We start from the raw sequence: 24289 nt of genomic DNA on the forward strand, positions 1-24289 counted from the left end.
AACAGACGCCCTCAGGCGACCTACACGCATAGGCGGGTCCAAATCCAAAGCTGAACTCTAGGAACTGTGCGAACAAAGAAGAGAAAGGGAAATTTCTCCCAGCAGCCTCAGGAACAGCAGATTAAATCTCCACAATCAACTTGATGTACCCTGCATCTGTGGAATACCTGAATAGACAACAAATCATCCCAAATTGAAGAGGTGGACTTCGGGAGCAACAATATATATATATATTTTTTCCCTTTTCCTCTTTTTGTGAGTGTGTATGTGTGTGCTTCTGCGTGTTATTTTGTCTGTATAGCTTTGCTTTTAACATTCGTCTTAGGGTTGTGCTGTCCTTTTTTTTTTTAGATATAGTTTTTAGTGCTTGTTATCATTGGTGGATTTGTTTTTTCGTAAGGTTGCTCTCTTCTTTCTTTTTTTATTACTTAAAATTTTTTTAATAATTATTTTTTAATAACTTTACATTATTTTATTTTATTTTATTTTTTTCTTTCATTATTTATTTTTTTTTCCCTTTTATTCTGAGCCATGTGGATGACAGGCTCTTGGTGCTCCAGCCAGGCGTCAGGGCTGTGCCTCTGAGGTGGGAGAGCCAAGTTCAGGACATTGGTCCACAAGAGACCTCCCAGCTCCATGTAATATCAAACAGCGAAAATCTCTCAGAGATCTCCATCTCAGTTCCAACACCCAGCTCCACTCAATGACCAGCAAGTTACAGTGCTGGACACACTATGCCAAACAACTAGCAAGACAGGAACACAACCCCACCCATTAGCAGAGAGGCTGGCTAAAATCATATTAAGGTCACAGACAACCTAAAAACACCACCAGATGTGGACTTGCCCACCAGAAAGACAAGATGCAGCCTCATCCACCAGAACACAGGCATTAGTCCTCTCCACCAGGAAGCCTACACAACCCACGGAACCAACCTTAGCCACTGGGGGAGACACCAAAAACAATGGGAACTACGAACCTGCAGCCTGCAAAAAGGAGAACCCAAACACGGCAAATTAAGCAAAATGAGAAGACAAAGAAACACACAGCAGATGAAGGAGCAAGGTAAAAACCCACCAGACCTAACAAATGAAGAGGAAATAGGCAGTCTACCTGAAAAAGAATTCAGAATAATGATAGTAAAGGTGATGCAAAAGCTTGGAAATAGATTGGAGAAAATACAAGAAACATTTAACAAGGACATAGAAGAACTAAAGAGCAAACGAACAATGATGAACAACACAATAAATATAATATAAAATTCTCTAGAAGGGATCAATAGCAGAATAACTGAGGCAAAAGAACAGATAAGTGACCTGGAAGATAAAATAGTGGAAATAACTACAGCAGAGCAGAATAAAGAAAAAAGAATGAAAAGAATTGAGGACAGTCTCAGAGACCTCTGGGACAACATTAAATGCACCAACATTTGAATGATACGGGTCCCAGAAGAAGAAGAAGAAAAGAAAGGGACTGAGAAAATATTCCAAGATATTATAGTTGAAGATTTTCCTAATATGGGAAAGGAAATAGTTAATCCAGTCCAGAAAGCACTCAGATCAATTGAATTCGAAATGAAAAAGGAGAAGTAACAACTGATACTGCAGAAATACAAAGGATCATGAGAGATTACAAGCAACTGTATACCAATAAAATGGACAACCTGGAAGAAATGGACAAATTCGTAGAAATGCACAACCTCCTGAGACTGAACCAGGAAGAAATAGAAAATATGAACAGGCTAGTCACAAGCACTGAAATTGAAAGTGTAATTAAAAATCTTCCAACAAACAAAAGCCCAGGACCAGATGGCTTCACAGGCGAATTCTATCAAACATTTAGAGAAGAGCTAACACGTATCCTTCTCAAACTCTTCCAAAATATAGCAGAGGGAGGAACACTGCCAAACACGTTCTGTGAGGCCACCATCACCCTGGTACCAAAACCAGATAATGATTTCACAAAGAAAGAAAACTACAGGCCAATATCACTGATGAATAGAGATGCAAAAATCCTCAACAAAATACTAGGAAACAGAATCCAACAGCACATTAAAAGGATCATACACCATGATCAAGTGGGGTTTATCCCAGGAATGCAAGGACTCTTCAACGTATGCAAATCAATCAGTGTGATACACCATATTAACAAATTGAAGGAGAAAAACCATATGATCATCTCAATAGATGCAGAGAAAGCTTTTGACAGAATTCAACACCCATTTATGATAAAAACTCTCCAGAATATAGGCATAGAGGGAACTTACCTCAACATAATAAAGGCTGTATTATGGCAAACCCACAGCCAACATCGTCCTCAATGGTGAAAAATTGAAATCATTTCCAATAAGATCAGGAAAAAGACATGGTTACCCACTCTCACCACTAGTATTTAACATAATTTTGGAAATTTTGGCCACAGCAATCAGAGAAGAAAAAGAAATGAATCCAAATCAGAAAAGAAGTAAAGTTGTCACTGTTTGCAAATGACATACACTATACATAGAGAATCTTGAAGAAGCTACCAGAGAACTACTAGAGCTGGTCAATGAATTTGGTAAAGTAGCAGGATACAAAATTAATGCAGAGAAATCTCTTGCATTTCTATATACTAATGATGAAAAATCTGAAAGTGAAGTTAAGAAAACTCTCCCATTTACCATTGCAACAAAAGGAATAAAATACCTAGGAATAAAGCTACCTAAGGAGACAAAACACCTGTATGCAAAAAATTTTAAGACACTGATGAAAGAAATTAAAGATGATACAAATAGATGGAGAGATATACCATGTTCTTGGATTAGAAGAATCAACATTGTGAAAATGACTCTACTACCCAAAGCAATCTACAGATTCTATGCAATCCCTATCAAACTACCAATGGGATTTTTCACAGAACTAGAACAAAAAATTTCACAATCTGCATTAAAACACAAAAGACCCCAAATAGCCAAAACAATCTTGAGAAGGAAAAACGGAGCTGGAGGAATCAGGCTCCCTGAATTCAGAATATATTACAAAGCTACAGTCGAGACACTATGGTACTGACACAAAAACAAATATAGATCACTGGAACAGGATAGAAAGCCCAGAAATAAACCCACACACATACGGTCACCCTATGTTTGATAAAGGAGGCAAGAATATACAGTGGAGAAAAGACAGCCTCTTCAATAAGTGGTGCTGGGAAAACTGGACAGCTACGTGTAAAAGAATGAAATTAGAACAGTCTCTAACACCGTACATAAAAATAAACTCAAAATGGATTAAAGACCTAAATGTAAGGCCAGACACTATCAAACTCTTAAGAGGAAAACATAGGCAGAACACTCTGTGACATAAATCACAGCAAGATCCTTTTTGACCCACCTCCTAGAGAATTGAAAATAAAAACAAAAATAAACAAATGGGACCTAATGAAACTTCAAAGCTTTTGCACAGCAAAGGAAAACATAAACAAGACCAAACGACAACCCTTAGAATGGGAGAAAATATTTGCAAATGAAGCAACTGAGAAAGGATTAATCTCCAAAATTTACAAGCAGCTCATGCAGCTCAATATCAAAAACACAAACAACCCAATCCAAAAATGGGCAGAAGACCTAAATAGACGTTTCTCCAAAGAAGACATACAGATTGCCAACAAACACATGAAAGAATGCTCACCATCATTAATCATTAGAGAAATGCAAATCAGAACTGCAATGAGATATCATCTCACACCGGTCAGAATGGCCATCATCAAAAAATCTACAAACAAAAAATGCTGGAGATGGTGTGGAGAAAAGGAACACTTTTACGCTGTTGGTGGGAATGTAAATTGATACAGCCACTATGGAGAGCAGTATGGAGGTTCCTTAAAAAACTAACAGTAGAACTACTGTACGACCCAGTACTGGTCATATACCCTGAGAAAACCATAATTCAAAAAGAGTCATGTACCAAAATATTCATTGCAGCTGTATTCACAGTAGCCAGGACATGGAAGCCACCTAAGTGTCCATCAAGAGATGGATGGATAAAGTTGATGTTGCACATATATGCAATGGAATATTACTCAGCCATAAAAAGAAACGAAATTGAGTTATTTCTAGTGAAATGCATGGACCTGGAGTCTGTCATACAGAGTGAAGTAAGTCAGTAAGAGAAAAAGAAGTACCGTATGCTAACACATATATATGGAATCTAAGAAAAAAAAGAAATGAAAAAAAGAAGCTCCTGAAGAACCTAAGGGCAAGACGCGAATAAAGACACAGACCTACTAGAGAATGGACTTGAGGATACGGGGAGGTGGAAGGGTTAGCTGTGACAAAGCGAGAGAGTGGCATGGATATATACACACTACCAAATGTAAAATAGATAGCTAGTGTGAAGCAGCCGCATAGCACAGGGAGATCAGCTCGGTGCTTTGTGACCACCTAGAGGGGTGGGATAAGGAGGGTGGGAGGGAGGGAGATGCAAGAGGGAAGAGATATGGGAACATATATATATGTATAACTGATTCACTTTGTTATTAAGCAGAAACTAACACAATTTTAAAGCAATTATACTCCAATAAAGATGTTTTTAAAAAAAAACAAGATGCAGATGTACTGGAGAATGGACTTGAGGATGCGGGGAGGGGAAGGATAAGCTGGGACAAAGTGAGAGAGTGGCATGGACATATATGCACTACCGAATGTAAAATAGATAGCTAGTGGGAGGCAGCCACGTAGTACATGGAGATCAGCTCGATGCTTTGTGACCACCTAGAGGGGTGGGAGGGAGGGAGATGCAAGAGGAAAGAGATATGAAGATATATGTATATGTATAACTGATTCATTTTGTTATAAACAGATACTAACACACCATTGTAAAGCAATTGTACTCCCATAAAGATGTTAAAAAATTTAAAAATTTGAAAAATAAAAAGGTTTTTTTGGTCTGTGTTTCATTTTGGAATGTTTTGTATTGCTATGACTTGAAGTTCATTAATTTTTGTTTTTCAGTGTCTGAACTTCTGTTAATCCCATCTGCTATAAGCTGAATATTTGTGTCCCCCGACCCCAAATTCATACACTGAAATTCTAACTCCAAGGTGATGGTATTAGGAGGTGGGGTCTTTGCAGGTGATTACATCCTGAGGGCAGAGTCCTGATGATTGGGATTAGTGCCTTTATATAGGATGCCTGAGAGAGAGCTCCCTCACCCCTTTTGCCATTTAAGATTCCAGTGAGAAAGGAGACATTTATGAGGAAGTGGGCTCTTACCAGACACTGAATATGCTGGTGCTATGATTTTGGACCTCCCAGCCTCCAGAACTGTGAGAAATAGATGTTTGTTGTTTATAAGACACCCAGTTTATGCTATTTTTGTTATAGCAGCCCAAATGGACTGACACCATCTCATATAGTTTTCACGTCAGATTTTGCAATTTTTATTTGTGGAAGTTTAATTTGGATCATTTTTATGTCTTCCGTGTCTCTGATTAGCTTTTTGAGATATGAAATATAATTTTACTCACTCTTTTAATGTCCTTCTCTGCTAATTCTTGTATCTGTGTCACTTCTGGGTCAGTTTCCGTTGGTTATCTCCCCGGTATGGATCATGTTTTCCTGCCTCTTCCCAGGCCTCATCGTCTTTCATTGGATGTCAAGTGTTGTGAATTTTACATTGTTGGGTGCTAGATATTTTTGTAATAGTATAAATCTTGTTGAGCTTTATTACAGGAAGCAGGCAAGTTATAGGCGTACCTCAGAGATATTGTAAGTTAGTTCCAGACCACCACAATAAAGTATCACAATAACGTGAGTCACACGAATTTTTTGTTTTCCTAGTGCATATGGAAGTACGTTTATAATGTAGTCTATTAAGTGTGTAATAGCATTATGTCTAAAAAACAATATCAGTACCTTAATTAAAAATATTTTATTGCTAAAAAATGCTAACCATTGTCTGAGCATTCAGCAAATCATAGTAATCTTTTTGCTGGTGGAGGGTCCTGCCTCGATTTTGATGGCTCCGGACTGATCAGGGAGGTTGTTGCTGAAGGTTGGGGTGGCTGTGGCATTTTCTTAAAATAAGATGAGAAAGAAGTTTGTCCCATCAATCAAATCTTCCTTTTACAGACGATTTGTTTTTAGCATACAATGCTATTTTGATAGCATTTTACCCACAGTAAAACTTCTTTCAAATTTGGAGTCAATCCTCTCAAACCCTACTTCTGCTTTATCAACTAAGTTTAATATTCTAAATCTTTTGTTGTCATTTCAACAGTCTTCACAGCATCTTCACCAGGAGTAGATTCCATCTCCAGAAACCACTTTCTTTGCTCATCTATAGGAAGCAACTCTTCATTCATTAAAGTTTTTTTTTAACATTTTTATTGGAGTATAATTGCTTTACAATGGTGTGTTAGTTTCTGCTTTATAACAAAGTGAATCAGTTATACATATACAGATGTTCCCATATCTCTTCCCTCTTGCGTCTCCCTGCCTCCCACCCTCCCTATCCCACCCCTCTAGGTGGTCACAAAGCACTGAGCTGATCTCCCTGTGCTATGCAGCTGCTTCCCACTAGCTATCTACCTTACATTTGGTAGTGTATTATGTCCATGCCTCTGTCTCGCTTTGTCACAGCTTACCCTTCCCCCTCCCCATATCCTCAAGTCCATTCTCTAGTAGGTCTGTGTCTTTATTCCTGTCTTACCCCTAGGTTCTTCACATTCATTAAACTTTTATCATGAGATTGCAGCAGTTCAGTTCCATCTTTAGGTACTGCTTCGAATTCTAGTTCTCTTGCTCTTTCTACCACATCTGCAGTTACTTCCTCCACTAAAGTCTTGAACCACTCAAAGTCATCCATGTGGGTTGATGTCAGCTCCTTCCAAACTCCTATTAATGTTGATATTTTGACCTTTCCCCATGAATCACAAATGTTTATAATGGCATCTAGAATGGCGAATCCTTTCCAGAAGATTTTCTGTTTACTTTGCCTGGATCCATCAGAGGAATCACTATCATGGCAGCTATAGTGTTATGAAATATATTTGTTAAATAATAAAACTCAAAATTTAAAATTCCTCCTTGATTCGTAGGCTGCAGAATGGATGTTGTGTTAGCAAGCATGAAAACATTAATTTTATTGTACATCTCCATCAGAGTTCTTGGGTGACCAAGTGCATTGTCAAAGTAATATTTTGAAAGGAATCTTTTTTCCTGAGCAGTAGTCCTCAACAGTGGGCTTAAAATATTCAGTAGACCATGTTGTGAACAGATGTGCTGTCATGCAGGCTTTGTTGTTCCATTTACAGAGCACAGAAGAGTAGATTTAGCATAATTCTTAAGGGCCCTAGGATTTTAGGAGTGGTTAATGAGCATTGGCTTCAACTGAAGGTCACCAGCTACATTAGTCTCTAACAAGAGAGTTAGCCTGGCCTTGGAAGCTTTGAAGCCAAGCATTGACTTCTCTCTAGCTATGAAAGTCCTAGATGGCATCCTCTTCCATTAGAAGGCCGTTTTGCCTACAGTGAAAATCTGTTGTTTAATGTAGCTACCTTCATTGATTATCTTAGCTAGATATTGTGGATAACTTGCTGTAGCTGTTACATTAGCACTTGCTGCTTCACCTTGTACTTATATGTTAAGGAGTCAGCTTCTTTCCTTAAACCTCAGGAACTAATCTCGGCTAGCTTTAAACTTTTGTTCTGTAGCTTCCTCACCTCTCTCAACCTTCAAACAATTGAAGAGAGATAGGACCTTGCTCTGGAATTAGGCTTTGGCTTAAGGGAATGTTTTGGCTGGTTTGGTCTTCTTTCCAGACCACTAAAACTTTCTGTATCGGTAATAAGACTGTTTCACTGTCTTATCATTCATGTGTTCACTGGAGTTGCACTTCTAATTTCCTTCAAGAATTTTTCCTTTGCATTCAGAACTTGGCTAACTGGTACAAGAGGCCTAGGTTTCAGCTTATCTTGGCTTTCAGCATGCCTTCCTCACTAAGCTTAATTATTTCTAGCTTTTGATTTAAAGTGAGAGGCATACGACTCTTCATGTGAACACTTAGAGGCCTTTGTAGGGTTATTAATTGGTTAATTTCAATACTGTTGGGTCTCAGGGACTAGGGAGGCCTGAGGAGAGGGAGAGAGATGGGGGACTGCCTAGTTGGTGGAGCAGTCAGAATACAGACAACGTTTAAGTTCGCCGTCTTATATGGACACAGTTCATGGCATCCCAGAACAATTACAATAGTAACATCAAAAATCACTGAGAACAGATCACCATAACAAATATAATAATATAAAAGTTGAAATATTGCAAACCAAAATGTGACACAGAAACACAAAGTGAGTAAATGCTATCAGAAAAATGGCACTGATAGAGTTGCTTGACGCAGGATTAACACAAAATGTAAAAACACAGTATCTGTGTTTGTAAAAAACACAGTATCTGTGTTTAGTATGTATGTATGTATGTATGTATGTATGTATGTATGTATGTATGTAAAAAACACAGTATCTGTGAAGTGCAATAAAGTGAAGTGCAGTAAAATGAGGTATTCCTGTACTTGGAAACAGTTTGATCCTGCAGTTAGTAGTACTCCTAACTCTTGCTTGGTATGAAACATTTCCTCATGTGCTTTGTAATTTGGGATTGTTAGTTTATCTTTAGTGTTAATCTTTTAGAATCCTTTACAACCTGGATTGAGGACATGGCCATATATCTATTTTTTTTTTTTGATGTGGACCATTTTTAAAGTCTTTATTGAATTTGTTACAATATTGTTTCTGTTTTATGTTTTGGTTTTTTGGCCCCGAGGCATGTGGGATCTTAGCTCCCCAACAAGGGATTGAATCCACACCCCCTGCATTGGAAGGCGAAGTCTTAACCACTGGACCACCAGGGAAGTCCATGGCCCTACATCTATTTGCCTTAGCCAGATGTCTAAGAGATATCACTCTTTTGGCTACTTCTATTTTGATTTTTCAGCTTTACACATGAGTAGTATAAATTTTTAAAATAAAATTTATTTATTTATTTTGGGCTGTTTTGGGTCTTCGTTGCTGCACGCGGGCTTTCTCTAGTTGCGGCAAGCAGGGACTACTCTTTGTTGTGGTGCACAGGCTTCTCATCATAGTGGCTTCTCTTGCTGTGGACCACGGGCTCTAGGCACGCGGGCTTCAGTAACTGTGGCACGTGGGCTCCATAGTTGCGGCTCGTGGGCTCTAGAGCACAGGCTTAGTAGTTGTGGCACACGGGCTTAGCTGCTTCGCGGCATGTGGGATCCTCCTGGACCAAGGCTCAAACCTGTGTCCCCAGCATTGGCAGGCGGATTCTTAACCATTGCGCCACCAGGGAAGTCCGAGTAGTATAAATTTGAACTCCATATCTATGTGAAGGTAGAGCCTGTTAAAAAATCCTCCGGACTCCCCTCCCCCCGCATGCGCCAATCATCCAGACAAACATTTCTTTTTGGCCTCATTCAGAGATTTGGCACAAGACAGACAAACTTCCAATACCATTAGATAAAAGAGAAAAAAACCCCCAGGATACTCACCATTCCCATACAGTCCACTTCTCCATGTTTTGATGACTCACTACAATCTTTCTGCTTTTGTTTACTTTTCAGAGTCCTCGGGTTGTTGCTTTGTAGATCTTGTTCAGGGCTTTTAGTTGTAATTAGTGGAGGATATAGACTATAGTTGTCATGCTCCATCTTGGCTGGAACTGGAACAGATAGTAATATTTTTAAAAATTAGATTTTGAGGAGAAATTAAAATTTGGTAGCCTTATGTTATTCCACAAAGTTGTTTTTGAAAATTTACCAGTACAGTGAAATTGGAAAAGTCTTGGTTGCTTAGGTAAGACACCAAAAGCACAAGAGAAAAAGGAAAATTAGATGATGTCGGGCTTCATTAAAGTTAAAATTTTTGGGACTTCCCTGGTGGCACAGTGGTTAAGAATCTGCCTGCCAGTGCAGGGGACATGGGTTCAAGCCCCTGTCTGGGAAGATCGCATGTGCCACAGAGCAACTAAGCCCATGCACCACAACTACTGAGCCTGTGCTCTAGAGCCTGCGAGCCACAACTACTGAGCCCGTGCGCCACAACTACTGAAGCCCATGCGCCTAGAGCCTGTGCTCCGCAACAAGAGAAGCCACCGCAGTGAGAAGCCCGTGCACCACAACGAAGAGTAGCCCCCGCTCGCCGCAACTAGAGAAAGCCTGCGTGCAGCAACGAAGACCCAACACAGCCAAAAATAAATAAATAAATAAATAAATTTAAAATTTTTGCTTCAAATGAAACCATCAGGAAAGTAAAAACACAACCCATGGGGTCCTCCCAAAAGAATGGGAGAAAATAATTGCAAATTATGTATAAGTGTCTGGTATCCAGGATATATTTTTATAAAAACCTCTTACTACTCAGTAGTAAGAAGACAACCCAATTAAAAATGAGCAAAGGATTTGAATAGGTATTTCTCCAAAGAAGGTATACCATAGGCCAATAATAAAAACATGGAAAGATGCTCAATATCACTAATTATCAGGGAAATGCAAATCAGAAGCACAATGAGGGACCACTTCACACTCACTAAAATGACTATATTTTTTTAAATGGACAAAAACAATTATTGGTGTGAATGTGGAATAATTAAAACATTTATACACTGCTGGTGGGAATGGTACAACCACTTTGGAAGACAGTCTGGCAGTTCCTCTAAAAGTTAAACATAGAGATACCATATGACCCAGCAATTCCACTCCTAGGTGTATACTCAAGAGAACTGAAAACATGTGTCCACATAAATACTCGTGCATGAATGTTTATAGCACCACTATTTACAACAGCCAAAATATGGAAACAGCCCATATGTCCATCAATTGATGAACAGATAAAATGTGGTATATCCACACTAAAGAATATTATTTGGCCATAAAAATGAATGTAGTGCTGATACATGGTACAACATTAATGAACCCTGAAAACATGCCAATTGAAGAAAACCAGCCACAAAAGAACACATATTGTATCATTCCATTTACATGAAATGTCCCAAATAGGCAAATATATAGATACAGAAAGTAGAATAGTGTTTGCCTGGGTGTTGGGGTGAGGTGGCACTGGAGGGAATAGAGAATGACTATTAAAGGGTACAAGGTTTCTTTTTGTGGTGATGAAACTGTTCTAAAACTGATAAACAACTTTGTGTATATACTAAAACCCACTGAGTTGTGTACTTTATTTTTTAAAAAATATTTATTTATTTATTTTTGGCTGCATCGTTGTTTTTTAAATCAACTCTTGAGTGCACGTCTTTATTTTGTTTTGATTTTAATTGGAGTGTTCTTTTTTTTTAGAGACAACTTTTTAGAGCAGTTTAAGTTCACAGCAAAATTAAGCAGAAGGTACAGAGATTTCCCATACACATCCTGCCCCTACTCGTGCACAGCCTTCCTAGCTATCAAAGTCCCCACCAAAGTAGTGCGTTTGTTACAACTGATGAGCCTGCATTGACACGTCATTATCACCTGAAGTCCACTGTTTACATTAGAGTTCACTCTTAGTGTTGTATGTTCTCAGGGTTTGGAAAAATGTGTAATGGCATGTATCCATTTATACTTATCATACAGAGTAGTTTCACTGCCCTAGAACTCCTCTGTGCTCCACCTATTCATCCCTCCCTTTCCCCTAACCCTTGCCAACCACTGATCTTTTTACTGACTCTGTAGTTTTGCCTTTTCCACAGTGTTATATAATTGGAATCCTATAGTATGTAGCCTTTTCAGATTGGCTTCTTTCAGTTAGTAATATGCATTTAAGATTCCTCCAAGTCTTTTCATAGCTTGATAGCTCATTTCTTTGTAACTTTGAACAATATTCCATTGTCTGAATGTTCCACAGTTTATTTATCTATTCACCTACTCAAGGATGTCTTGGTTGCTTCCAAGTTTTGGCAATTATGAATAAAATACCATCAGCTGTTTTCCTTTTTCTTTCATTTTTGTGAAAATGTCTGCCAAATACCCATGTTGGAATAACTGAGGTTTGTCTAAAAATGGTATTCCGTGACAAATATGGCTTGTTCAGCTTGCAGTTCAAATAATTACACAAGTGTTTTTTTCCTGGAAACAGCTACCACGGTACTTCAACATGCAGGAAAAATGCTTTATGCATACTTCTCATTTCATCATATTGGATATTAAAAAGACATGAACTGGTACAGCCACTTTGGAAGACAGTTTGGCAATTTCTTACAAAACTAAACATACTTTTACTATGTAGTCCAGTAATTGCACTCCATGCTATTTGCCCAAAGAAGTTGAAAACTTATGTACACACAAAACCTACACATGGTTGTTTATAGCAGCTTTATTCATAATTGCATCGGATCTTAGTTGTGGCATGCAGGATCTTTCATTGCAGCATGCTGGCTTTTTGTTGAAGTATGCGGGCTTCTCTCTAGTTATGGTGTGCGGGCTCAGTAGTTGCGGCACGCAGGCTCTCTAGTTGTGGCGCGCGGGCTCCAGAGCACATGGGCTCTGTAGTTGTAGCACGAGGGCCTAGATGCCCTGCAGCATGTGGGATCTTAGTTCCCCAGCCAGGGATCGAACCCATGTCCCCTACATTGGAAGGCAGATTCTAAACCACTGGACCACCAGCAAAGTCCCAAGTTGTGTACTTTATTATTTTTATTTATTTATTTATTTATTTTAATGTCATGGGTATTTTAAAAATTTATTTATTTATTTAGGGCTGTGTTGGGTCTTCGTTGCTGGGTGCGGGCTTTTCTCTAGTTGCAGTGAGCGGGGGCCACTCTTAATTGCGGTGCGTGGGTCTCTCATTGCAGTGACTTCTTTTGTTGCAGAGCACAGGTTCTAGGTGCACGGGCTTCACTAGTTGTGGCTCGCTGGCTTAGTTGCTCCACACCATGTGGGATCTTCCCAGACCAGGGCTCAAACCCGTGTCTCCTGCATTGGCAGGTGGATTCTTAACCACTGTGCCATCAGGGAAGTCCTCTGAGTTGTGTACTTTAAATGGGTGAATTGTATGATATGTTTATTATAGCTCATTAAAGCTGTTAACCCCCAAAAAAGTCTTTCAACAGATTTTTTTTTACCTAAAATGATATTTGTAGCTTGAAAAATGGGTAAGATTTCTGAAGGAGAGAATGTAGGAAAAGGAGTAGTTTTATAGAAGCTGAGCCTTAGGAAAGCCTCACAGTAAGGGGCTAGGAAGATAAGAACACCTTAAAGTAGGTAAAATACCCAGTAGATTGGCAAAAACTTAGAGGTCCGATAATTCCAGGTGTTGACAAGGATGTGGAACACTGGGAATTCTCATCCACAGCTGATGTTAGTGTGAAGTGGTATACCACTTTGGAATTGCAAGCATGAGTCCTGCTTTGTTCTATTTCAAGATTTTTTCAGCATCCCTTGCACTTTCATGTGAATTTTGGGGTCAGCCTGTCAATTTCTACAAAGAAACCAGCTGGAAATTTGATTGCATTGAATCTGTAGATCAATTGGGGGATTACTGCTATCTGAACAATATTAAGTTTTCCAATCAGGAATATGGGATGTATTTTTATTTATTTAGGTCTTTAATTTCTTTCAATAATGTTTTGTAGTTTTCAGTATAGAAGTCTTGCCCATATTTTTAAAATTTATTCCTATGTATTTTATTCTTTTTGATGCTATTATAAATGGAATTATTTTCTTAACTTCACTTTTGGATTGTTCATTGCTAATATGTGGAATATGTCTTGAGCCCAAGAGATATTCCAACATGCCCGTTAGGAAAGGTGCTAATGCAATAAGTTATAATTATAATGCAATCTTAGTTTATTCTTTGGACTGATATTATCTTTATTTGCAAATGCTTTTAATACCAGTAGTTACTTTTCCCCTAACTTTCCATTCTTCAGGCATCTCACCCATGAATCGCAGTAATTTTTTGCAGAGCTTGGAGCTAATGAGTACAGTATTCATGTAGAGATTAATTGACATTGTAGAGAGAAAAATTCTATTCTGTGAACCTAGACTGCACTTTTAATCGTAGACTGCTGTGTAAAGATGTACACTGTCACGCAAAAGTGGTAGCAGGTCCAACTAGCAAGGACTTGGAAAAACCATTCAGAGTACATTGTTATTAATAGTAAATACGATAGGCGTATCCTGTAGGAAAGACAATATGTTTTCTATTTCATTCAGCCATTGTTTGCAAAGGACCTTCGTTGTTATTAAAGTCTCAAAAGAAAACAAACCTAATTGATGTTTGGGGTTTTGCTTACCAAGACAAGAATATGGTCTTAACATTCTCACAGTTTAAGTATTGGCCTTGCCATTAAATGCTTGCCACTCAACAGAAATGTTTACATGTTCTTTTCCTTTTACTATTTCATTTAGATTGAATAAAATACCAGAAAATATCCTCAGGAATAGACCGGATGTTATGATTTGATTTTTTATAATTTTGATTTCCTTTGGTCATGATACATCTTGCTGTGGTTGAATAAAAACAGGCAGTTACTTGAAAATTGTCTTTTACATTTCACAGTGTTAATATCATTGTGATTTCTTTGTTTAAAATAGGAACATTTAACTCCAGGTGGGCTTTCCTTAAAGATGAAAATCCTCTTGAAGTATGAAACAGCTAAAGAAGAATTTCTTGGAGGTAAGTAACATCTCTGTGTGTGAAGAGTTCACAATTTTGAAATATTAACACCAATTTGTTGAATGTAAGATTTTTTGTAGTATACTAGCATAGGTATAATTTGATGGTGACTGAGAAGGAAATTGAGCACATAAGATTGTCAGTCAGGAAGAAAAGGAGAAGGAAGAAAGAATAGTAGCAAATTTAACAAGTAGTAAAAAAGAGCTGAATAAAAGCTATCAGTTTTCCTTTAGTCTAGCAGAAAATTGCAGCTGCCCAACCTGCCCACCATGAAGAAAGATAACCTATTGATAGAAAAAGCCTTTGTAATGCTGTGCCATTTATAATTACTTGTATGAATATTGCTATTTGTTTTTCAAAATTCTCAAGGGACTAGAATGTGCACATCACAACATAAACATCCTGATACACAGCTGTGGGTCATTTGGCAAGTGACAACTTTTCTGTGCTTCAGTTTCTTCATCTTTAAAAGAAATGTAATATTAATGTCTACCTCACTGTGTTGTTTTGAGAATCCTATGAGAAAAAGTATGTAAAGCATTTAGTTCCATGCCTGGTACATAGTGTGCAATAAATATTACCTATTATTGTACTTATTATTATTGTTGTTATTACTACTGTATAGATAAATTAAGTGAGGCATAATATCTCTATGCACACTGGCCCCTTAACAGTATTTCAATTATGTTTAGTCATAAAAATAATTTACTCTAAATTTTTTAATGTATACATGCTTTTTTTTACTGCATAAAAATTTAATTGCATTATAGAGCTGCATTATTTTTACTATATAAAATGATATGTTAGTATAATAACTGATTATCCAGTAAGCAATAACAATTTATAATAAGTAGGACAGTAATCAGATTTGGAAGTTGCTCTAAATTTAGTGCCAGTTTAGTACTGCTGAAACTTTCTGTGACTTCTAGAATATTAGCCAATCACTAAGAGACCTCAGAAGCTGAAATATATAGAGGATTCTGCATGTCTAGGTAACAGTATCAGCTCAGATATACACAGGTTGAAATTTATTAGGAGCCAGAAAGACAACTCCTCTTTTTTTGCAGTACAGGAATAAACAAACCAACAAACCAATTAAGGGAATAGTCTTACTCAAGCTAATATAATATGGGAAGATCAGAGATTATTGGAGTCACCTAGTTTGAAGTTGATTAATTTTGGACTAGAATTCCCCATTACAGTTTTTTTATCAAAATGTAGAAAAGAAACAGTTTAAAATGAAATTATTCTTTATTTCCAGATTGTTTTTACTTAACTTAATCTAGATGCTCATGATAGAGTTGCAACATCAGATTACAAACTAGGAAACTTCATGAATTTAAGTTTTCTATAGTTTAAAATAATAAAGTTATCTTTCACTTTGTATTAAAAGTATATATGGGGACTTCCCTGGGGGTGCAGTGGTTAAGAATCTGCCTGCCAATGCAGAGGACACGGGTTCGAGCCCTGGCCTGGGAAGATCCCACATGCCCTGAAGCAACTAAGCCCGTGTGCCACAACTACTGAACCTGTGCTCTAGAGCCCGTGAGCCGCAGCTGTTGAGCCCACAAGCCAGAGCTACTGAAACCCGCGCCTAGAGCCCGTGTTCCGCAACAAGAGAAGCCACTGCAATGAGAAGCCCACACATCACAATGAAGAGTAGCCCCCACTTGCTGCAACTAGAGAAAGCCCACACGCAGCAACAAAGACCCAATGCAGCCAAAAATTAATTTAAAAAAAAGTATATATGAAACTTGTATGTTTATAATCTCTTCATTTCTTTGCTAATGAAAATACTTCAAGAATGGTCAACCTGGGCTTCCCTGGTGGCACAGTGGTTAAGAATCCACCTGCCAGGGCTTCCCTGGTGGCGCAGTGGTTGAGAGTCCGCCTGCCGATGCAGGGGACACGGGTTCGTGCCCTGGTCCGGGAAGATCCCGCATGCCGCAGAGCGGCTGGGCCCGTGAGCCATGGCCCCTGAGCCTGCACGTCCGGAAGCCTGTGCTCTGCAACGGGAGAGGCCACAACAGTGAGAGGCCCGCGTACCGCAAAAAAAAAAAAAAAAGAAAGAAAGAAAGAAAAAGAATCCACCTGCCAGCGCAGGGGACATGGATTCGAGCCCTGGTCTGGGAAGATCCCACATGCCGTGGAGTAACTAAGCCCGTGTGCCACAACTACTGAGCCTGCGCTCTAGAGCCTGTGCTCTAGAGCCTGTGAGCCACAACTACTGAAGCCCTCACGCCTAGAGCTCATGCTCTGCAACAAGAGAGGCCACCGCAATGGGAAGCCTGTGCACCCACTCGCCACAACTAGAGAAAGCCCATGCACAACAATAAAGACCCAACATAGCCAAAAATAAATAAATAAAATAAATACATTTTTTTTTTTTTAAAAAAAAAGAATGGTCAACCTAAGTGGTATTTTTCATTAGAACTTCACTGGTATTTTTTACAGTAGGAAAAGTAGAAATTAAAAAAAATATATAATTTTTTTATTGTGAAAAGGTATAACATACCCATTAAGGAAGTTTCTGGAAAATAGTAAAAATATCCATTGTCCACCATCCATTGGAATATCAGCTCCTTGGTAGCAGAGATTTTTGTGTGTTTTGTCCACTGCTGGATTCCCAGCACCAAGCACAGTTCCTGGCACAGAGAATACACTCATCAGTTATTTTTTGAATAAATAATCTAAACACAATCACTTTTAGAAATTTGATGATTTATTTACAGTATTTTTCTATATTAATTTGCTTGTTTTACAGAATTGTGACTATATAGTACAGACAGCCTTTGTTTTCCAATTTTGTTTTTTTACTAATCTTATAACCATTTTTCATATTGGTGCATATTCATTTTTTAAATGAAAAACAGTTTTATTTCATATTTAACAGTTTTAATGGTTGCATAGTAATTTATCACTACCCTACAGTGGACACTCAGTATATGTCCTTTTTATTGTTGTTATAATTTATATTGCTTTTAATATCCTGTTCATTACATTTCCCCACATTTATTTCAGATGAATTTTCAGAAGTACAGTTTCTGAAGTAAAGGGAATAATAATAATAGCAACTTTCATTTACTAAATGCTTACTAAGTGCTAGGTCCTTTGCTATGTAATTTACATACATTATCTCACGTAACTCTTTCATCAGCCCTGAGAGATTGGTGATTTGTTCCCCACTTTACAGATGACAAAACTAAGGTGCAGAAAAACTAAGTAACTTGCTTATGGCCATGAAAGTGGAAAGTGGTTTCAAATATGGATCTGTCTGACTTCAGATCCCAAGTTTTTATCCACTGTGTTCTTAGCAGATAGTAGTCAAATTGCTTTTCAAAAAGTTACTTTGCCTGTTTTACTGTACTCTCTCTAGCATTGGATATTATTGCTATATAAAAAGACTTTGGTGAATTGTTAGGCAAGACGTGGTATATGGCAAACATTTAGAAAGTAGATTTTGAACAGAGGAAAATTACTGAAAATAGCTAAGGTTCCTAAAAAGTGAAACTAATTTGATTATTTCCTTTGTTCTATTTGTTAGCTATCATGGAAATACTACATCGTGACATGTCTTTAGACTTTTGTCTGAGCATTGCTAAACTGCTGATGTATCATGAAAGGTATAGAAGAAATGATTTTTTCTTTAAAGACTAACATTTTTCTAAGGTTTCCATTAACATATATTGAATTATATCTGTCTATATCTATATATCTACCTCCCTCCATCCATATTCACAGAGCACAATATTTGCCATTGTGCTAATCAAATTAGAAGATGGAACTGCTTGCTTAAATGATTTAAACAATCCGTAGTCAAGTCAATTTTAAAATTTATATTAAAATTTTTTAAAATAAAATGAGAAAGGAGTAAGGTAGGGTTTTATAAAACAGGAGTTGACTAGGTTAACTTGTAGGCCAGTGGCATGTGGAACAGGAAGGCATGTGCAAGTGTAGTTCTGCAAATGATATACCTCTCTGGCTCTATCTTCATGGGATCATTAATGTCAAAAGGGACCTTAATGTACTTGCAGACCTCTTAGTGGTTTTCAGACTTCAGTGTTCATCACAGTTACTGGGGAATCACTTGAAAAGATGCTCAACATCGTTAGCCATCAGGGAAATGCAAATCAAAACCACAATGAGAAGCTGCTTCACACTACTAGGATGGCTGTAATCAAAACGATAGATAATAACAGAAATTGACAAGGATGTGGAAAAATTGTAACCCTCATACACTGCTGGTGGGAATGTGAAATGGTGCAGCCACTTTGGAAACAGCCTGTTAGTTCCTCAATAAGTTAAATAGAGTTACCATATGACCCAGCAGTTCCACTCCTAAATTAAACAGGAAACGTGTCCATACAAACACGTGTATATGAATGTTCATAACAGCATTATTTTTAATAATCAGATGTGGAAACAACCAGAATGTCTGTCAACTGATGAAAAGATAAACAAAATGTAGTATACTCATTTGGCAATAAAAAGAAACAGAGTACTGATACATGTTATAACGTGGATGAACCTTAAAAACATGGTAAGTGAAAGAAGCCAGTCACAAAGACCACATATTGTATCATTCCATTTTTATGATATTTCCAGAACAGGCACATTTATAGAAGCAGATAGTAGATTTGTGGTTGCCTAGGGCTTTGAGAATTGGGGGGATACGGGGAGTAACTACTAATGGGCATGGGGTCTCTCTTTGGCATAATGAAAATGTTCTAAAATTGTATGATGGTTGCACAACTCTGGGAATATACTAAAAAACATTGAATCATATACTTTAAATGGATGAATTGTATGGTATGTGAATTATACCTCAATAAAGCTTATTAAAAAATAATCACTAGTGAATGTGGTAAAAACAGAGAGATCAGGCCCTACCTTACTCCAACAAGCCCAGACCTCTGTATTCTATATTAGTCCTCCAGGTGGTTCTGAGAACCACTGTTTTGTTTAATTTTTTAATTTTTAAAATTGAAGTATAGTTGATTTACAATATTATATTAGTGTCAGGTGTACAACATAGTGATTCAATATTTTTATAGATTATACTCCATTTAAAGTTATAAAATACTGACTATATTCCCTGTGGTGTACAATATATCCTTGTAGCTTATTTATTTCATACATAGTAGTTCGTGCCTCTTAATCCCCTACCCCTGTTTGCCACTACCCCCTTCCCTCTCCTCATTGGTAACCACTACTCTGTTTTCTATATGTGTGAGTCTATTTCTGTTTTGTTACATTCATTCATTCTAGTTTTTAGATTCCACATGTAAGTGATAACATACAGTATTGGTCTTTCTATGTCTGACCTATTTCACTAAGCATAATACCCTCTAAGTCCATCTATGTTGTTGCAATGGCAAGATTTCATTCTTTTTTATGGCTGAGTAACATTCCATTTTATATATATACCACATCTTCTTTATCCATTTATCTGTTGATGGGTTGCTTCTGTATCTTGGCAGTTGTAAATAATGCTGCTGTGAACATTGGGGTGCATGTATCTTTTCGAATTAGTGTTTTTGTTTGTTTTGAATATATACCCAGGAGTGGAATTGCTGGATCATATGGTAGTTCTATTTTTAGTTTTTTGAGGAAGCTCCATACTGTTTTTCACAGTGGCTGCACCAATTTACATTCCCACCAACAGTGCAAGAGGGTTCCCTTTTCTCTACATCCTCACCAACGTTTGTTATTTGTGGTCTTTTTGGTCATAGCCATTCTGACGGGTGTGAGGTGACATCTCAGTGTGGTTTTGATTTGCATTTCTCTGATGATTAGTGTTGTTGAGCATATTTCATGTGCCTGTTGGCCATCTGTATATCTTCTTTGGAAAAATGTCTATTCAGGTCCTCTGCCCTTTTTTTAATCAGGTTGTTTGTTTTCTTGATGTTGAGTTGTATGAGCTGTTGATGTATTTTGCATCTTAACCCCTATTGGTCATATCATTTGCAAATATTTTCTCCTGTTCAGTAGGTTATCTTTTCATTTTGTTGATGGTTTCCTTTGCTGTGCAAGAGCTTTTACTTAATTAGGTCCCATTTGTTTATTTTTGCTTCTGTTTCCTTTGCCTTAGGAGACAGATCCAAAAAAATAACTGCTACTATTTATGTCAAAGAGTGTTCTGCCTATATTTTCTTCTAGGAGTTTTATAATTTCCAGTCTTAACGTTTAGGTCTTTAATCCATGTTGAATTTATTTTTGTATATTGTCTGAGAAAATGTTCTAATTCCATTCTTTTACATGTAAGCTATCCAGTTTTCCCAGCACCAGTTGTTGAAGAGATTGTCTTTTCTCTGTTGTATATTTTTGCCTCCTTTGTTGTAGATTAATTGACCATAGGTGCGTGGGTTATTTCTGGGCTGTCTGTTCTGTTGCATTGATCTGTGTGTCTGTTTGTGCCAATACCATACTGTTTTGATTACTGTAGCTTTGTAGTATAGCCTGAAGTCAGGGAGTGTGATACCTCCAACTTTATTCTTTTTTCTCAAGATTGTTTTGACTGTTTGCAGTCTTTTGTGGTTCCATATAAATTTTAGGATTTTTTGTTCCAGTTCTGTGAAAAATGTCACGGGTATTTTGATAGGGATTGCATTAAATCTGTAGATTGCTTTGGGCAGTATGGACATTTTAACAATGCTCCTAGTGTTCTTATCACTTTAGGAAATTATAAGGGCTGTAGAGGCTCAGTTCTAAGAATCGGGGGCAGAGACCAACATATATTTTCTGTTATCTCATACATATTTCATAAGCTGTTAAGTTTCAACCTGATTGTTACAGCTTATTCTTTTTCAGTTCCGATTTTTGTGAATTTTGATTCTGTCACGCAGTATATTAACTACTCCTCCCAGTTTATGTCATCCTCAGATTTGGTAGGCATGCCCACCTGTCTTCATTTAATTCGGATTAGCACACTTTTTCTTAAAGGACAAGATAGTATATATTTTAGATTTGCGGGCCACAGAGTTTCTGTCACAACTCCTCAACTCTGCCATTATAGTGCAAAAGCAGCCATAGACAATATATAAACAAATGTGGGTGGCTGTGTCCCAATAAAACTCTTTCCCAGTTTCTTTTATTGTGGTAAAATACACATAACTTACTATACTAATCATAAAGTGTACACTTCATTGGTAACGAGTACATTCATATTCTGCAAACATCACCACAGTCCATCTCCAGAACTCTTTTCATCTTGCAAAACTGAAACTCTTTACCCATTAAACAATAAATTCTCTGTTCCCCACTTCTCCCAGTCCTTGGCAACCACCATTCTACTTTTCATCTCTATGAATTTGACTACTCTAGGTACGTTATTTAAGTGGAATCATACAGTATTTGTCTTTTTGTGACTGACTCATTTCACTTAACATAATGTCCTCAAGTTTCACCCATGTTGTAGCATGTGTCAGAATTTTGTTCCATTTTAAGGCTTAAGAATATTCCATTGTGTGTATATACCACATTTTGCTTATCCATTTATTTACAGATGGAAGATAAAACTTCCATGTTTTAGCTGTTATGACTAATGCTGCTGTGAATGTGGGTGTAAAAATATTTCTTTGAGAACATGCTTTCGATTCTTTTGGTTATATGCCCAGAAGTGGAACTGCTGGATAATGTAATTCTATTTTTAATTTTTTGAGGAACTGTCATACTGTTTTCACAGTGGATGTACCATTTTGCATTCCCACTAGCAGTACACTAGAGTTCTAATTTCTCTACATTCTCATCAACTTTTTAAAAAAAATATATTAGTAGCTATCCTAATGAGTGTGAGGTGGTATCATGTAGTTTTGATTTGCATTTCCTTAATGACTAGTCATGTTGACCATCTTTTCATGTCATTTTTGGCCATTTGTATATCTTCTTTGGAGAAATGTCTGTTTTAGTCCTCTGCCTGTTTTTTAATCAAGTCGTTTGGTGTTTAATGTTGAGTTTTAGGAGTTCTCTATGTATTCTGGATATCAATCCCTTATCATATAAATCATTTGCAAACATTTTCTTCCATTCTTTGGGTTGCCTTTTTACTCTATTGATAGTGCCTTCTGATGCAAAATACTTAAAATTTTTCATAAAATCCAATTTGTGGGTTTTTTTTTGTTTGTTTCCTGTTCTTTTGTTGTCATATCTAAGAAATCATTAACAAATCCAATGACTTGAAGATTTTCCCCTTTGTTTTCTTCTAGGAGTTTTATAGTTTTAGGTCTTAACATTTAGGTCGTGGATCTATTTTGAGTTAATTTTTGTACATGGTGTAAAGTAAGGGTCCAACTTCATTCTTTTGCATGTGATACTGGTTTTCTCAGTATCATTTGTTGAGAAGACTGTCTTTTCCCCATTGAATGGTCTTGGCACTCTTGTCAAAAATCATTTGAATATGTATGTGAGTTTATTTCTGTGTATTCTGTTCTCTTCCATTGCTTTTTTTTTAAACTGTTATTTTGTAGTAAGTTTTGAAATCAGTTAATATGAGTTCTCCAGCTTTGTTCTTTTTCAGAATCATTTTGATTCTTCACAGTTCCTTGAGATTACATATGAATTTTAGGATGAATTGTTCTATTTCTTCAAAAAAATCATTGGGATTTTGATAGGGACTTCATTTAATCTGTAGATCACTTTGGATAGTATTGGCATCTTAACAATACTGTCTTCCAATTCATGAACGTGGAATTTCTTTCCTTTTATTTATGTGTCCTCTAATTTTGTTTAGAAATGTCTTGCAGATTTTATCATACAAGTCCTTCACTTCCTTGGTTAAGTTAATGCTTAAGTATTTTTTATGCTATTGTATATGAGATTGTTTTCTTAATTTTCTTTTCAGATTGTTTATCATCTGTATATAGAAATGCAACTGATTTTTGCATGTTGACTTTGTGTCCTGCTACTTCGTTGAATTCACTTAGTAGTTTTAATAGGTTTTTTTGTGGAATCTTTAGGGTTTTTTACATATAAGATCATAATCATCTATGAACAAAGATAATTTTACTTCTTCCCTTCCAATTTGAATGGATGGCTTTTATTTCTTTTCCTTGCTTTATTTCTCTGGCTAGGATGTCCAATACTATGTTGAACAAAAGTGGCTAAGGCAGGCCTCCATGCCTTGTTCCTGATCTTAGAGGAAAAAGTTTCAGCCTTTCACTGTTGAGTATGATGTTCACTATGGGTTTTTCCAATATGGCTTTTTAAAAAAAAGTTTATTTCCTCCCTCCCTCCCTCCCTCCCTCCCTCCCTTCCTCCCTCCCTTCCTCCCTCCCTCCCTCCCTTCCTCCCTCCCTCCCTCCCTCCCTCCCTTTCTCTCTCTTTCTTTCTTGGCTGCATTGGGTCTTAGTTGTGGCATGCAGGATCTGTGTTGAGGCATGCGAGATCCTTTTGTTGCGGCACATGGGCACTTTGTTGTGGTGTGCAGAGCTTCTCTCTAGTTGTGGGGTGCGGGTTTTTCTGTCTCTAGTGCGGGCTTCAGAGCTCATGGGCTCTGTAGTTTGTGGCACGTGGGCTCTCTCGTTGAGGTGTGCGAGCTCAGTAGTTGTGGCACGTGGGCTTAGTTGCCCTGTGGCACGTGGGATCTTAGTTCACTGACCAGGGGTTGAACCTGTGTTCCCTGCATTGGAAGGTGGATTCT

General features: G+C 37.5%; 1 protein-coding gene across 4 annotated transcripts in view; it reads left to right on the plus strand.

Moving 5' to 3' along the window:
* Nucleotides 1–24289, plus strand: part of TEX11 (testis expressed 11) — a 362363-nt gene that overhangs the window by 171741 nt on the left and 166333 nt on the right. For all 4 annotated transcript variants that reach the window (XM_060292709.1, XM_060292708.1, XM_060292710.1 and 1 more), the window contains exons 12-13: nucleotides 14571–14652; nucleotides 18197–18275. In XM_060292709.1, the coding sequence (XP_060148692.1) occupies nucleotides 14571–14652; nucleotides 18197–18275 (161 nt within the window). The remainder of the gene's footprint in view (nucleotides 1–14570; nucleotides 14653–18196; nucleotides 18276–24289) is intronic.

This window comes from Globicephala melas, chromosome X (genome assembly GCF_963455315.2).
Source record: "Globicephala melas chromosome X, mGloMel1.2, whole genome shotgun sequence".
NCBI lineage: Eukaryota > Metazoa > Chordata > Mammalia > Artiodactyla > Delphinidae > Globicephala > Globicephala melas.